This window comes from Trichechus manatus, unplaced genomic scaffold (assembly GCF_000243295.1).
Source record: "Trichechus manatus latirostris isolate Lorelei unplaced genomic scaffold, TriManLat1.0 scaffold00193, whole genome shotgun sequence".
Taxonomy (NCBI): domain Eukaryota; kingdom Metazoa; phylum Chordata; class Mammalia; order Sirenia; family Trichechidae; genus Trichechus; species Trichechus manatus.
This window is the reverse complement of record NW_004444129.1, coordinates 4188574-4203127: the sequence shown is the minus strand read 5'-3', so window position 1 is coordinate 4203127 and position 14554 is coordinate 4188574. Positions and strand designations below refer to the sequence as shown.

At 40.4% G+C, this 14554-nt stretch overlaps 1 protein-coding gene across 2 annotated transcripts in view; it reads right to left on the bottom strand.

The window, feature by feature from the left end:
- ZNF521 (zinc finger protein 521) overlaps window positions 1-14554 on the bottom strand; it is a 313858-nt gene that overhangs the window by 298175 nt on the left and 1129 nt on the right. Inside the window, exon 2 of one of the 2 annotated variants that reach the window (XR_001121543.2) lies at window positions 14430-14470. Coding sequence is in view for 1 of the 2 variants with exons in the window: in XM_004387768.1 (XP_004387825.1) it covers window positions 14430-14469 (40 nt within the window). In the remaining variant the exon portion in view is untranslated. Of the gene's footprint in view, window positions 1-14429; window positions 14517-14554 lie in introns of both variants that reach the window. The other variant, XM_004387768.1, reaches the window with a different exon arrangement.

Genomic DNA, 14554 nt, shown 5'->3' with positions numbered 1-14554 from the left:
GGTATTCCTGGCTGCAATCTTTATGGAAGCAGATCGCCAGGCCTATGTTCTGCAGAGCTGCTGGGTGGGTTCGAATTGCAGACCTTTAGGTTAGGTTAGCTGTTTATGTCACCTAGGGACCTTGCAATTAGTGTAATGGGGTAGAAATAAGCTAAAAAAATGATTAGAAAAGACCTTTCTATGACAAACACAAAACTCATGAGCTGTAATGGAAAGGACTAACAAAAATGAAAAGAATGATGTTCTGAAATAATGTTCTGAAAAGAATAACTTCTGCATGGCTAAAGGAAAAAAAAATTACCACCCACAAAGTCAAAACACAAACTGGGGGAAATATCTGCAATATATTAAATCAGATAAAAGACTAATTTTCTAAATAATATGAGCTGTTCTTTCAAACCAAAATAAAAGAGCAAAGGAAATGAAAAGGCAGTGCGCAAACAAATAAATACAAATGGTTTATAAACATATGAAAAGATGCTTCATCTACCTCATAATTACAGAAATACTAATTAAAATGTCAATGAAATACTGGTTTGTTTTTTCACAAGTCACATTAGCAAAGATAAAGTATTCAAACCCAGGCACACTCTAACCCTGCTGCTACCTACAGTGAGAACTGGTGTAACCTCTGTGGAGGGCACACTAGCGACATCTATCAACGTTGTAAATGTGCATTCTTCTTCACCAGCCATTGCATTCTTAGGAACATATCCCATAGATATAATCACACGTCAGCAAGAATGCATGTATAGAGATGCTCACTGAAGCAGCATTTGTAAATAGTAAAACACACAAGTTAAGTGGAAACCACCTGAGGGCCACCAGTGGGGAAGGGCTAAATGAATGACAGTACATCACACAATGGATACTGCAGAGTTGTAGGAAGAAGGATTCTAAGTGCTGATGCAGAGGGATTGCTAGGAAAATATATCTAGGGATGGGGACAACACAGATAGCTCCCACTTTCATTTGGGAAAAGAAAAGATACCCACATGTATACATTGCTAAGGAAAAGGGTCCAGTTAGCTGCCAGAGTACATTTCCACCATCTATCCTCATTCTCTCTAAATAACTGTGGAACAGATAACGAGCTGGAAGGGGCAGCACAGTATTAGCCTCTCCAAGGTATGGATGCATCTCACTGTGACCTGGTGTGGAGAGTTACGTGGATGGTAGAAAGGGTGGTTATACGTAGTTTCAAACTTCTCCTCATAGACTATTTTCTTGGCTTTGTGAATAATGCAGTCAAGGAGAGCGAAAGTTGAAAATGTCTAGGAAATACGACTTGAAAAGTGGAAAAAAAAAAAAAAGGTGGTAGAGAGATTACTGCTTTTGTAACCACAAACAGTTTTCTTACATAAATTTTCAATTACAAAATATATTACTGGATTATTCTTGCATTGTCAGATTTTAATAAACTCCTTGATCTAACACCCATCTCTCAGTCTGTCATACTTTGCTGGCTGGCATGTTACTATGATGCTGGAAGCTATGCCACCAGTACTTCAAACACCAGCAAGGTCATCCATGGGGGACAGGTCTCAGTGGAGCTTTGAGACGAAGACAGACTAGGAAGAAAGACTAGGCAATCTACTTCCAAAAATTAACTCTATGGATCACAACAGAATACTGTCCAATATAGTGTTGGAAGACAAGCACTCTAGGTCAGAAGGCACTCAAAATACACAAGGGCTGCAAAAATGGACTTCAGCATATCAACAATTGTAAAGATAGCACAGGAATGACCCAATGGCAACTAACAGCCAACTCCTTGATATGAAAACTGTACTAGGAATTTGCAAAGATCATAAGCAGAAATATATTATATGATTGGTATATATTTTCATAAGTATCTACGCAATGAAATAGAGAACATAGTTGTTAAGTTGCACTATGATACCAAAATAAGAGCGTTTAACCAGTACTTTGATGCAGTATAAGGATTTTTAAAAATTCAGATATTTGGAAGAGTAAATAGATGTAGGTGATGAAAAACTTAATGGATATAGTTATAGACAGTCAGACTGGGGAAAGCAGGCCCATGAACAAAAGGTAGCCAGAATTTCTACATGTTAACAACAACCAAAACCAAATCCACTGATGTCAATTCGATTCCAACTCATAGTTACCCTACAGGACAGAGTAGAACCATCCCCCATAAGGTTTCCAAGGCTGTAATCTTTACGGAAGCAGACTGCCACATCTTTTTCCCATAGAGCGGCTGGTGGGTTCAAACTACTAACCTTTCAGTTAGCAGCTAGGCGATTAACCACTGCGCCACCAGGGCTCCTTTTGTACACGTCAGCCTTCTGCAGATACTATAAAATGGGAACCACTTATATAAATTGAAAGTACACTATTGTTGGAAAAACAAAGTGCATACAAATCTGGAGTTAAACACCATGAGGGTCACAAAGAATGGTCTAAACGTGTCTAGGATTCCTAGGGTGTTAACTCAATGAAACCCACGAGCAAGTGGGTCTAACTTATTCCTCCCTGTATCTCTGTCACCTGTCACATAACTGACTTGCAATAAAATTTCTGTGGACTGCATGAAATGTTCAATATTTTTCATTTAAAAAAATGTTAAACTTCAGGCTCAGTCTGAAAGTGCTTCTTCTAGGATCCTTCCATCACTTCACTGATAACCCTGTTAAATGTTCAGTGCTTTGCCATTCACAGCACTGACTGTAAGTTACTTGTATCTATTTAATTGTTTGGAAGAAAGGCCTGGCAATCTACCTCCCAAAATCAGCCAATGAAGCTCCTACGGATCAAAACGGTCCGATCCGCAACCGATCACAGGGATGGCGCATAAGTCACCAAAGTCGGGGGCTGACGCAGCTAGTAAGAACAACATTCAATTGTTTATTTAATGTGACTCTGACTCCATGAGAATACAGACCATATCTATCTCCTTCCTAACACCGCAACTCCTAGCACTCCTAGATTAGTAAATGATGGTATGCAGTAAAGTATTTGTAGATTAAGCACATGAATGAGTTAACACATTCATTTGTATATTTGTTTGTTAACCATCTATTGCATTACGCTTTGGAGGCTCAAAGAAAAGGGACCCCAAACCCTGCTTTCAGAGGGCTTACAGACAAACCAGTAAATAAACTCGGTGCTACAACTGCTATAATATAAGGATTATAGTAAGGGTAAGAAATAGGTCATTTTAACTTGGGTGGGTCAGAAAAGGCCTCACAGAAAAGGTAAAGTCAATCTTAAAAGACAAAGAGTACTCAAGACTATATTATTATACAAAACTAAACACAGAAGAGGTTCAAAGGGAAACCATGAAAATTTTTAAAGGTTTGGGAAGTACCTGGAAATAGTACCAGCATATGGAAATGAATGAACAGGAACTGAAGATGACTAGCCAGTGTAAGTCAAACTAAAATAAAATGCCTGTCCTTAAAGCAACGGGGGCAGTGGTGGTTCAGTGGCAGAATTCTCGCCTTCCATGTGGGAGACCCAGGTTTGATTCTCGGCCAATGCACTTCATGCGCAGCCACCACCCGTCAGTGGAAAATGCTTCTTCTGGGATCTTCTTCTATGACGTGAAACAGGTTTCAGTGGTGCTTCCAGACTAAGACAGACAAGGAACACCTAGTAAGCCTGGTGCTCTACTTCAGAAAATCAGTCAGTGAAAACCCTATGGATCACAACGCTCTAGCCCACAACCTATCACATGGGTGGAAAAAGGCTGGGAGGTGTTCAGTTGTGCATGGGGTCTCCATGAGTTGAAGACTGACTAGATGGCAGCTAACAACAACAATTTTTAAAGCAACAGACTTTCACTTTGGCTCAAACATTTGTACTGCTATGGGTTCACAGCCATCCCACTGCAAAAACCCACCTGAGACCCGAGCAAATACAGAGTTGGTCACATGTTCACACATACATTACAATTTCTAGACCAAAGCACCTGCTGGGGTCAGAGCTGCTCCCCGGGAGACATGAGAAAACCCTACTGAGGTGAACTGGTCACTGGTCCAAAGCTCACATCTAGAAGCTGCAAACTGCTCTGTGGTGATTCCAGGGCTTAGACTGAGCCAGATTCCTTATAAAGACCCTGAGAAAGGTTCCACGTATAACGCACACGTCCTTCTATATAAGCTCCCTAAATAGCGGGTCTCAACAAGAAATCACAGTAGAAAGACCATCAAATCTGTACTGAGAGATTTTGGCCAGCCTGTGATTTTGTTCCATCTGCTGCAACTCAATCAAGTTTATAATTTAAAGGGATGCTTGCCCCATTAATATGAATTATTGGTCAACTTGCAATAATTACAATGTCTCAATATGAAAATTCTAGGATGTCAGAAGAGAATTCAGAAGTAAATACCTTCCTTCGACCAGTAAGAAATGAAATGATTTTGATTCCACAGATGTTAATTGAGCACCTTACTTTAAGTCAGGCACTAGGCTAGGCTAAGTCCCCTCCTAACCTGAGGGACACAAAGGCAGACACAGAGCTAGGAATCCACCCCAGAGGTCTGCCAGCCCATCACACTCATACTGGGTTCTAAATATGCAAATTAGCAAGTATAAAAACAGGTTACATTGAACAGGAGCTATAATATAGTGTTATTATCATGTAATGGCTTTATTTTGAAGATTAAAAATTTTGTATAATGATGCAATACTTATGTAAATGACCTACATGATGTTGGAGGAGGCAAAAGGGATTTCATGTTGATCATCTTTTTCTTCGGTCAGTTACACTCAACCATCACCATTCATTCAGCACTCACATCTTTGAACATGAAGACCATCAAGACACCCAGTATCATTATGCCTAAATTATCTTACACTTAAGACCCATGATTCTATAAACGCTTATTCCAAAGCATTCACCTATCTCCCAGGGGAAAAATAATCAAGCCTGAGCTGTGGATTTTTCAACACCAACCTGCTTCATCCTCTAGTATTCTATTCCTAAATATTTAATGGAATGATTTCCTTGTGACTTGTTTCACCTCAATTTTGTGCAGCAGGGATTCCTAACTGAAGGTTAGTTTTGTTGGTTTTTAACATGAATATCATACACATTCTCCAAGAGTCTCCAATTATCTTAAAGGGTGTCATAAGTTCTTTGAAAATCTAAAAAATTTAATTAACTTCATTATTACGCAGTTAACTTTCAAAAATGTCATCCAGAACTTTTAGGAAGGGTAAAAGATACTGCAGCATCAATTGCCTAAGTCCATAAGGGCTGTAATCAGTGCTGTATCTTTGCACTTAGTAGTTTCAGTTCAAGTGGACACATTTACCTTTAAATTACAAGAGAGAACATAGCTCACCATTCTTAAAAAGTATACAACTCACCAAACTTTTGGTGCCAAAAATGATTTTGAATTCATTTTATCTAACTTATTCAACTCACCCAACTCACTAAAAAAGTTAATATACTATACATACTTATCTCCTTTCCCAAAATTAAAAAGCAATGGAAGGGATTTAAAAGTTCATCTAGTCTTCTATACGATAAACTTCATAAGAGCAAGACTCATGTATGTTTTGTTCACAACTGAATCCTCAGAACATAGCACAGTGTCTGCGACAAAATAGGCACTGGGATAAAAAAGCAACTTGTTAAATGATGAAATAAGTCCCCTCATTTTAAAGACAGGAAATCTGAATCCTAGAGAACAGAGGCTCAGTGGCCTGCCAAAAAGTCCACACAGCAAATCAGAGCTTACCCCGGGGCTCTTTCCACTCTGCAACCATCTCCCCACCAGCGCTAATACCCAAGTCACAATACTTATGACCAAAACTAATTGTTTCTTTTTTCTTCTCAACTCTTCCCAGGAATTAATATGCATTCCCTCGAGTCCTCATTTCTTCTTAACCCTTGCCTCAGGCACCCAAAAGTACATTTAACTTTGTCTATTGCACACTGACAGCCCTAAACCACCCTACATACACCAACTTCAGTTCCATACATCAGTCAACAAATGCAGCCTTCAAGCTAATATGTGACGGCACTACCTTCCAGCCAACAGTTGTTTTTGTTTTGCTGGTACTTGGTAGAGCAGGGTTTGTAAATACTTTATTGCATTTTGCCTTTTTAATGTACAAAAATCAGTTGAAGACAAAGTGCTGAGACAGTGATTAAAAAACATACGTCTAATAAACTTAAAACAATTCAGACAAGCTAAATCACTAGGAATGCTAAGAGTAATATTTAGTCTTATTCAGGCACTTATTGGACCTAATCTGGTTTTACTGGGAAGGCAAAGAATAGTATTAAAGACCATATGTGAAATGCTGAAAATAGTTTCTAAAGACTTAAACAGTTTAAAACATATTTTTTTTTTTTTTAAAGATTTCTGGCTACAGAACCCCCAGTAATACAGAAATTTATAGCTCACCTTGTGGACTGCTCACCTCTGTAAAGGTTTTCACAAAGGTATTACGTATATGGATATACAGGACTGTTTGTACTCAATGAGATTGAGAGCCAAGTATCTCCTTTGTCCCTGTCAGGTAAATCAGTGCTCACCTGGATATACCTCTCAGACTGTATTGATGCAGTAAGAAATTTTGGAAAAAGCCAATTATGAGAAAGTAGAAAACCAAAAAAACCAAACTCGTTGCTGCTGAGTCGATTCTGACTTACAGTGACCTTAAAAGACAGAGCAGAACTGCCCCATAGTGTTTCCAAGGAGCGGCTGGTGGATTTGAACTGCCAACCTTTTGGTTAGCAGCCGAGCTCTTAACCACTGCACCACCAGGGCTCCGAGAAAGTAGAAGGTAATAAAAATAGAGAAATGATGACACCCAACCACAAAATGATTTTAGTTTCTAAGAGGAAATTATATTCCTTACAAGAATACTAATTTTTATTGGGCAAAAACCTATTCAATCTGATCTTTTTTTTTTTCTTAAGTGATTAACACAGGGATTTGCTAAATAAAAATGTATTTCATATAGAATGTTAGAGGGAATTTATATGTGTGTGTAATATACATACGTATATCTCATTCTACGTTGTGTTAATTTAGTGTTGTGACCTTTCAATTTCATATATATATAAAATAATTGTAATCAAAATTCCAAAATGTAATTCCAAAAACCTTCATTATTATGAAAATGATGTACTCAGAATGTCAATCTGTTTATAACTCACTTGACCTTACTCAGCTTCGGAGTGCTACATTTATGCATGCATAGTATGTGCCTTCCAAGGTAAGTTATCTGCATTTGATAAAAAGACTTAAAACGTACACACGCCCCACACACGCACAAGTAATCGACACACTCGTATATATTTTTTTATTTTCAGGATTTTTCAAAGTATTTACTATCCCATGAAATTAAAATATGTGGTGTCCAACAATAGTAATTTTTAAATGTACGCTTTCATCCTTTTTTTTTTTTTTAATATTCCAAGAAAGGGGGGTTTCTAGACAAGTCATATTTGAGTCTGGGGTTTTTTTTTTTTTAATGACCAAATTATGAACCTCTGAAATCAGATACATAGAGTAGAAATGCTAACTGTAGCGTATGCTGCCATAATAACGATACCCCTAAGATCAGCCCAGTCCTTGTAGCTGTGGCAGGGTCCTCAGGCAGCTGGATAACTGCTTCTTGATCATTACTCCTGCTAAAACTGAAGCTACTGAAGTTTTAAAGAATTCGTATCTTACTGAATTTCCTTCATCTCTAATAACTACTAAACTGGCATAATTACTTATAGTAGAGGTGGAATGTGATGCATGCTAAAAGCCCAAGCTGCCTAAAGTTAAAAAAAAAAAAAAAAAAAAAGCCATGATTCTACTTAGTTTTCAAAGATTTATCTTGTGTCAGGCTTTTATGCCAAGAGTTGCACAATTATTTAAACCATTTAAAAGCTTTCCTTATACTATTTGATTAATACTATAACAGAGTATTTAAATCTACTAATGTTAACTTTAATGTTTACGTTTTAATTGCTTTGTAATAACACTGTTGCAGAACATATTTTAAATCAGACATGTACTCTTTCATTACAACAAACAAGGTATATGCAATCCTAGCTAGTGCACCACGTAATCCCTAAACAAAAAACAGGAATATATTTCAAATTTAATTGAAATGGGATTAGAAAGTTGCATGTATCCCCCCTACAGAACTAACTTTAACCTTTGACAGCACAACAGGAGTCAGTGGAGAAAAAAATCAAATACTTATGGGAAAATACTTAGCCAGAGGTTTGACTTAGAATATCAGCCTGCATATCAAAATCTCATTCAATTCAAAAGCATTCTTTAACATATTACTCAATGACAATATTTACATTTTTAACAATCCATAAGGCTGTTAATACATGATACAAGTGTTCCAAGTCTTGAAATTATTTTCTCTTAAAAATAACTAAAATCTGAACATGGCATAAATTAACTCCAGCCATAATGAATGTATTCTATGGCAACAGAATTAATGACATCAAACCAGCAATGTAAAATCTATGTGAGATGAATTAATAAAGCATTGTAATAGGAAAAACAGGCGTTATAAAATTCTTAATTGATCTTGGTACAACTGCTCTTTTCTACTATCAAAACCTCTTTCTCCTCATTGCATGGTTTTACATCAAAATGAAGAGTCAAGCAAGTATACTTAACAATAAATTTCAACTTGTGTCAACAAGTGCTTCACTCGAATTTACCAGACCAGCCAACTCCCACCAACAGCCTTCCTTAAAAATAAACGGGGAACAAACGTTCCTGTAAAATGAAATCTCCTACAAATATCCAAGACTTACACTGACCCAAATAAGCAAGTAAAAAGAACTAAATATAATTACTGGAAGCAAAAAGTTGAAAAATTTTGTCATCACCATCAGACGTCACTATTGTCAATAACTACAATGGATTTTAAGGGACATGGGACTACTCTGGGAAAACAAAAAAAAATAGAAAAATTAACAACAGCTTGCTTTATAAAAAGCTGCTAATCTCAAATCCCTTCGTAATTTCATTTTTACATGTATCCTTTTATGTTCAATATCCTATTTTTTGTCCATTTTGGGCTGGATGAATAAAAGCCAACAATCTACTCATGCATCAAACAGATGTTTTTGTTTTTAACGCCAAGTGGAATCTTATGAATTTCTGTGCCCTCCCTTTAAGATGCTGCCAGAACTGCTAAAATCATGAAACCCAGCGTTTTGGAAAAGACTCACTGGACCATCAGCTCTGGAACTTTGACTAGCACTCGTGGGATTCTTGCCAACTGTAATTGCTGTTTTTGTTTATGTCGGATTGTCTACTGATTGGACTATAATCAATTTAATGACTTCAACATCTAGTCAGTATAATTTAGAGGTGTGGAGGGAAGAAACAGTCACTGGTTGATAGATGAACAGAAGTACAACTGAACAGTCTGAAAGGGGTATGAATGTCAAACACGGAGCATTTGCAGTGCTTCAAGTAAACAGGCTTTTTAGCGTCCACATCCCAAAGTAAAAGCATACACTGCTTGTGTGGCGCACAATTAATAGAGCATTCTGCCCTTAAAATCCTGACAATGTATCTTAATATTAAATAAAATTTAATTCATCTAACTATAAAAAAGGGGGTCATGTTTAACCTATCTAAAAAGAATTTTGAGGGAAAAGCCATATTACAACTTTTAGTTAAAAAATTATACTGTCTTTTCACACAAAATTCAAGGCTTTTTTTCCTTGCCATGGCATCATTTCCAAAATCAAAACTGCATCTCTAGAGGTGAGGGTACTGAGAACCACTCACTCTTTTTGTTGTTGTTGTTGTAAATCACCTGTCTACTCATAAGAAAACAAATTTTGACTCTGAAAAAAAAAAAACAGAAAAAATGTATTTAAATAAGGACTAGAGAATGTAATGTTTCTATTAAATTTGGGGGCCAGTACAAGCTCCCTATGGTGACTTTTTAACACACACAATTTCTAGAGCTTGTCCACTAGAGAATACAGCCTAATACACAGGTTTTCTGACTTTTGAAGGTTATAGACTTAAAATCCATTTCCTTTTCATTCAAATTCTATGAGTTACATTTCTTTTTTAAATTGAGAGCTGAATTTTGCCACTTCATTATATTTCTAAACAAATTACTTCTCCTTAAAAAAGAAAGAAAAAAAAACCTTTATAAGTACAAAAGAAAGTAAATGGGAAAAAGGTCAGTTTCAAGTGTGATAACTTCAAAATGTGCCAAGTTACAAAAGGTTAGATGCTGTCGCCGCCAAATTAAACCAGGCACATTTGGGGCTCTCTTTCTTCCTGGTTACCCCATTCCTCTCTAGAGGTCCCTGGTATGGGTTTATGAACACCTGAGGCTCCAGATACCCTAACTGTGTCTTGTGTTTAACTTGGCCATTTAAATGACTGAGTGCTCCCCTCTCTCCTTCCCAGCTTTATAACTTGGCTCATACTGAGTATGTCACACCTTTATGTAGTGGACCACTTTTTCCTTCTTACACTGCTTTTTTTGAGCAAATTTCAAAAAATGTTTATTATCAGGTAAAATGGCTGAGAAACTTCCATCAGAGGAGCACCACAATAGAATAAAAAACCAAGCAAGAAAAAAAGAAATAGGTCACAATTGACCAATTTGATGCAACTGATTTGCTGCCTCTAAAAACAACCTGACAGCAGAACTATTTTCAGTCTGGTAATCTACTCAAAAACTACATCTGCTCTCAGGAATTGAGACAAATGTCCAAATAACACAAATGGGGCAGAAGGGGTGACTCTATTGTCTGTCCATCCATTTCTCTAAATACTGGCTTTGCCTCTCTGTTTCATTATAAACAAAGAGTTACTCTGAACATTGATAGCATAGAAGAGAACAAGTTTCTTGACTTTATATGCATGCTGGTAGAATTTTGAGGCTAGGGCTTTGAGAAGGAGTTGTGTGTTTCAAAATAGATTTCTCAGTTACCACAAAGAGAAAAATGAATCTTTTTGGTGTTTAACAGTTTTAATGCATATTGGAGGAAGCAGCCAGACTAAGAAGGGCATGCTCCACTGTGGCCAGAAAGCTGGCATCCACTCTTGGGAGGTGTGCTACTAGGGCAATTAGACTAAAGTTTGCTGCAAACAAAAGCCCTGCACAATTCTTAAGAAGAAGTCAATACAATTACTGACTCAAAGCACTAAACTTATGAGAATTCACAAAATAAATTCAACTATTAGTAGAATTTTCCCGGTAGCTGTTATTTTTAAGCATTTGTTGAAAATAAAAACTCCAAACTTAACTGTCATTTTGTTTTAATGTTTTTACCTACCTTATGTAAACTACTCCCCTGAGATACGAGTTTCAAATTACAGTATCAAAAGTGACAGCCATATCAGAAATATCTTTTCAACCTTGTTTGTTAAAAAAAAAAAAAAGAATGTATGTAGAGACAAGTTGGAAATTGATTGCAGAACTTCATGTTTTATTTAAGAAGGGCACATGGCATTTTCATGGTTTCCAAAGCATTTTTCAAGCTGCCTTATAATCAACAAGGTTTTGAAATCTAATAAAATCAAAATTTGTATCTCCTAATTACAAAACTATTCATCAGTTCTTAAACTTAAATCAAGGCTGCCTTTCTATACCTGCTGAAATGATCCAGTGTTACTAATTGCTTATTATTTTTGTGCCAGAATATTTGTCATAATATTACCTGTCTGGCTTTTCTGTGATCCAAATGTGATCCTTCTGAACAATACAATGGACAGAATCCACAAACTTAGAACATTCTTAAAACACATTTTGAAAAATGGAGACCCTTCCAGAAGGGCACAGGGAAATCAAAATACTGAAGAATAGACTAGGTATTTAACAAGAGTCACCCAGAATGCCATTCTACTTCTTCAAAACAGTTACTATTATCACAATTACTCATTTTATATAGCTCATCTAAACTACGCATTTTTCCAGGCAAATGCATACCCTGAAGAAAAACAAACCGGCTCTTCAAGAGGGCTGTACTATTCTTATTGTCTTCAGCTTCTCACCCCCAAAGCCCAGCCAGCCCACCTGAGGCCACTCGCTCTTCTGGGAGTCCTCCAAGCAGCTGATAGAAGACAACACCACAGTGTTCCGCACCCACACAAAAAATGGAAGGTAAATCTTTGTTTTTAATGTCAATATTTTATTTAGAGCTTGGCAACTGAAACACAAATGCTGTGTTTCCATAGAGCAGATATCCGAATATTTTAACAATATGACAATGTAACAAAAGAATAAAATTCCTTCGTTGCTCATTTTCACTTGACATTTTTGCTCATTAACCTAAGAACTGCACAGGTCCCTGTTTCAGCTATTTTGCAGTCCGACTTATCTAAGATTGCACTTCGAATACCGCCAACTGAGGGCTTCACTTCCATAAAACCCTACGTGCATGAGAATAAATCCTCCTTAGGAAGCACGGGAAACACACGCACTCAAAATCAACAGAACTTTCGCTGTGAATTCATACCAAAGGCAGGTGAGCAGAATGCTCAGAAGCTGCGGAGGAGCAAAACTACCAATTGTCCAAACTTCAGTAAACTTTTTAAAAAATAAAAAAGCCTCTCAAATTTCTTCACGATACTTCAAAAGGCTTTTGGAGCCCTTTAAACTGGATTGACACGAAGCGCTATCGTATTAAACTCAGGAAGTTCTTCCTTACAGCTGACTAGAACAAGGTTTCTCCTGGTACTTCGCTAAACGTTACTTCTAAGGAAGCGAAGTCTCAAGGCAAGTTCCCCCAACCCGAGCGTCGTCCACTGTTACCCCGACACCCTCACACGCCTGTAGCGTTTATTTTTTCTACTAGCAACACTTGAATCTTTCAGATCCTTGGTCGAAGCTTCCCCATAAAATGTGTGCTCCACGTGAACGTAAATTACCACAAAAACTGTGGAGACACATGTCAGTGATTCACCTCGTCTTCGGACTAAAACTTCTCCTGTACCTCAGGAAAAAAAGAAAGCTTTTCAATATGCGAGGCCTTCCCCCACTCTGTCCCTTCCCAGGAGAAGAAAGGGCTTTGTGTGTGCGGTGAAGGCTCCGTTAATCGAGTTCATAAACAGACAGCGGCCACTGGCCAGGAGGAGAGAGGCGCCTGTCTGCGGGCCCGGGCGCGGACTAGGGCCCCGGGCGGATCTGCCCACTCCTCCTCCCGGCCCGGCGGAGTCCGGAGACCGGATGGCAGGAGCGGAGCAGTGAGGAGCGGGAGCGGGTGGCGGGGCCGGGACCGGGACGCAGACGAGGAAGAGGATGCTGCACCGCCGGGGACCAGAGGGCGGGGCTGAGCCGCGCAGACCTCGGCGGGACCCTGTCGGCCCCGCCGGGCGCACAAGCCGCCCTTTGTCCTCCGCCTCCGGGGTCGCGGTGCCTGCGCTGCCTCCAGCTTCCCCACTGTCCCTCGCCCCTAGCCTGTGCCCGGCCTGCCGGCACCTCCACGGGTCCTCACTCTCCGCCATTCGCCCTCGGCCCGCCGGCCCTCCCCGCTCTCGGCCTCGCAGCTCCGGACCTCCCGGCTCCCGGCGGCCGCCGCCCCCGGTTTCCCCGGAGGAGGCTCGGGAAGGTGGAGGAGGAGGCGACCGAGGAGGAGGAGGAAGCCGCCACGTGACTCTCCCCGCCACATTCCACCACAGCCACCAGATCAATAACTTCAGGGCCCCCGCCCCCACCGCAGCCAACTAGTGCGCCCCAAAATCCCCCCGCGCAAACTTCCCTCTCAGCGCAGTCAGCAGGAGCGAGCCCCGTCACGAAAAGCGAAATAAAGGAGGCAACGGGCCAGGTGGCAGGGAGAAGTAAGGGTGAGGGGCGGTCAACTTTCTCGGAACCGCGAAGACGGTGACTGTCGGGCCCGAGCCCTGTGAGGGGAGCCGAGCTCGGGCCAGCGGGCGGACTCCCCGCGTCGGCGGGGCCGGGTGCTTGTTTACACGGCTGCGCGCGGGCGACCGAGCGGGGCGCGGGCGCGGAGGCGGCGGCGGTATCCTCGCCCTGGCTCGGCCGGCACCCGGGCCACGTTTGTAATTAGCAGGGGTTCCTCCCCCCTCTCCGTGATGACTTTTTTCTTCTTCCAAAGAAAGAAAAAAAGAAGCATCACACGATTTTGCATATTTATTCTTCGCGAAAACACAGGACAGAAACTTTTCCTCCAGCCCAGATGTGGCTCTCAGACGGGGATTTTTTTGTCTCCCCCTCCAGATGATTTTTTTTTTTTCGTTTTCCTTCCTTGCCCACTTTCTACCGCCGCCCCAGTTGGGGATCCTCCTCCCGTATTACCCCCCCGCCCCGACACATCACCCTCACTCCACCTGGGGGATAAACAGGGGAGGGGAGCGCGCGCGCCCCCGCACTCACACTCACACTCACGCGCGCACACGCCTCGCGGCCACGCAGCCCTCGCTCCGCTACCCACAGTGACACTCACGGATGGGGGAGGAAGACGGGGGGGGGGTCCTCCTTACCTTTGAGGGATCTCGGTTTCGCTTGCTTGCGGCGAGACATCCTAAAAGCAAACAGCTGAAGTTGTTTCAATTCAGCCCTGTAAGAAACTACACTTCCTCGTGGCCGCGCGCCCCTCGCGCCGCGG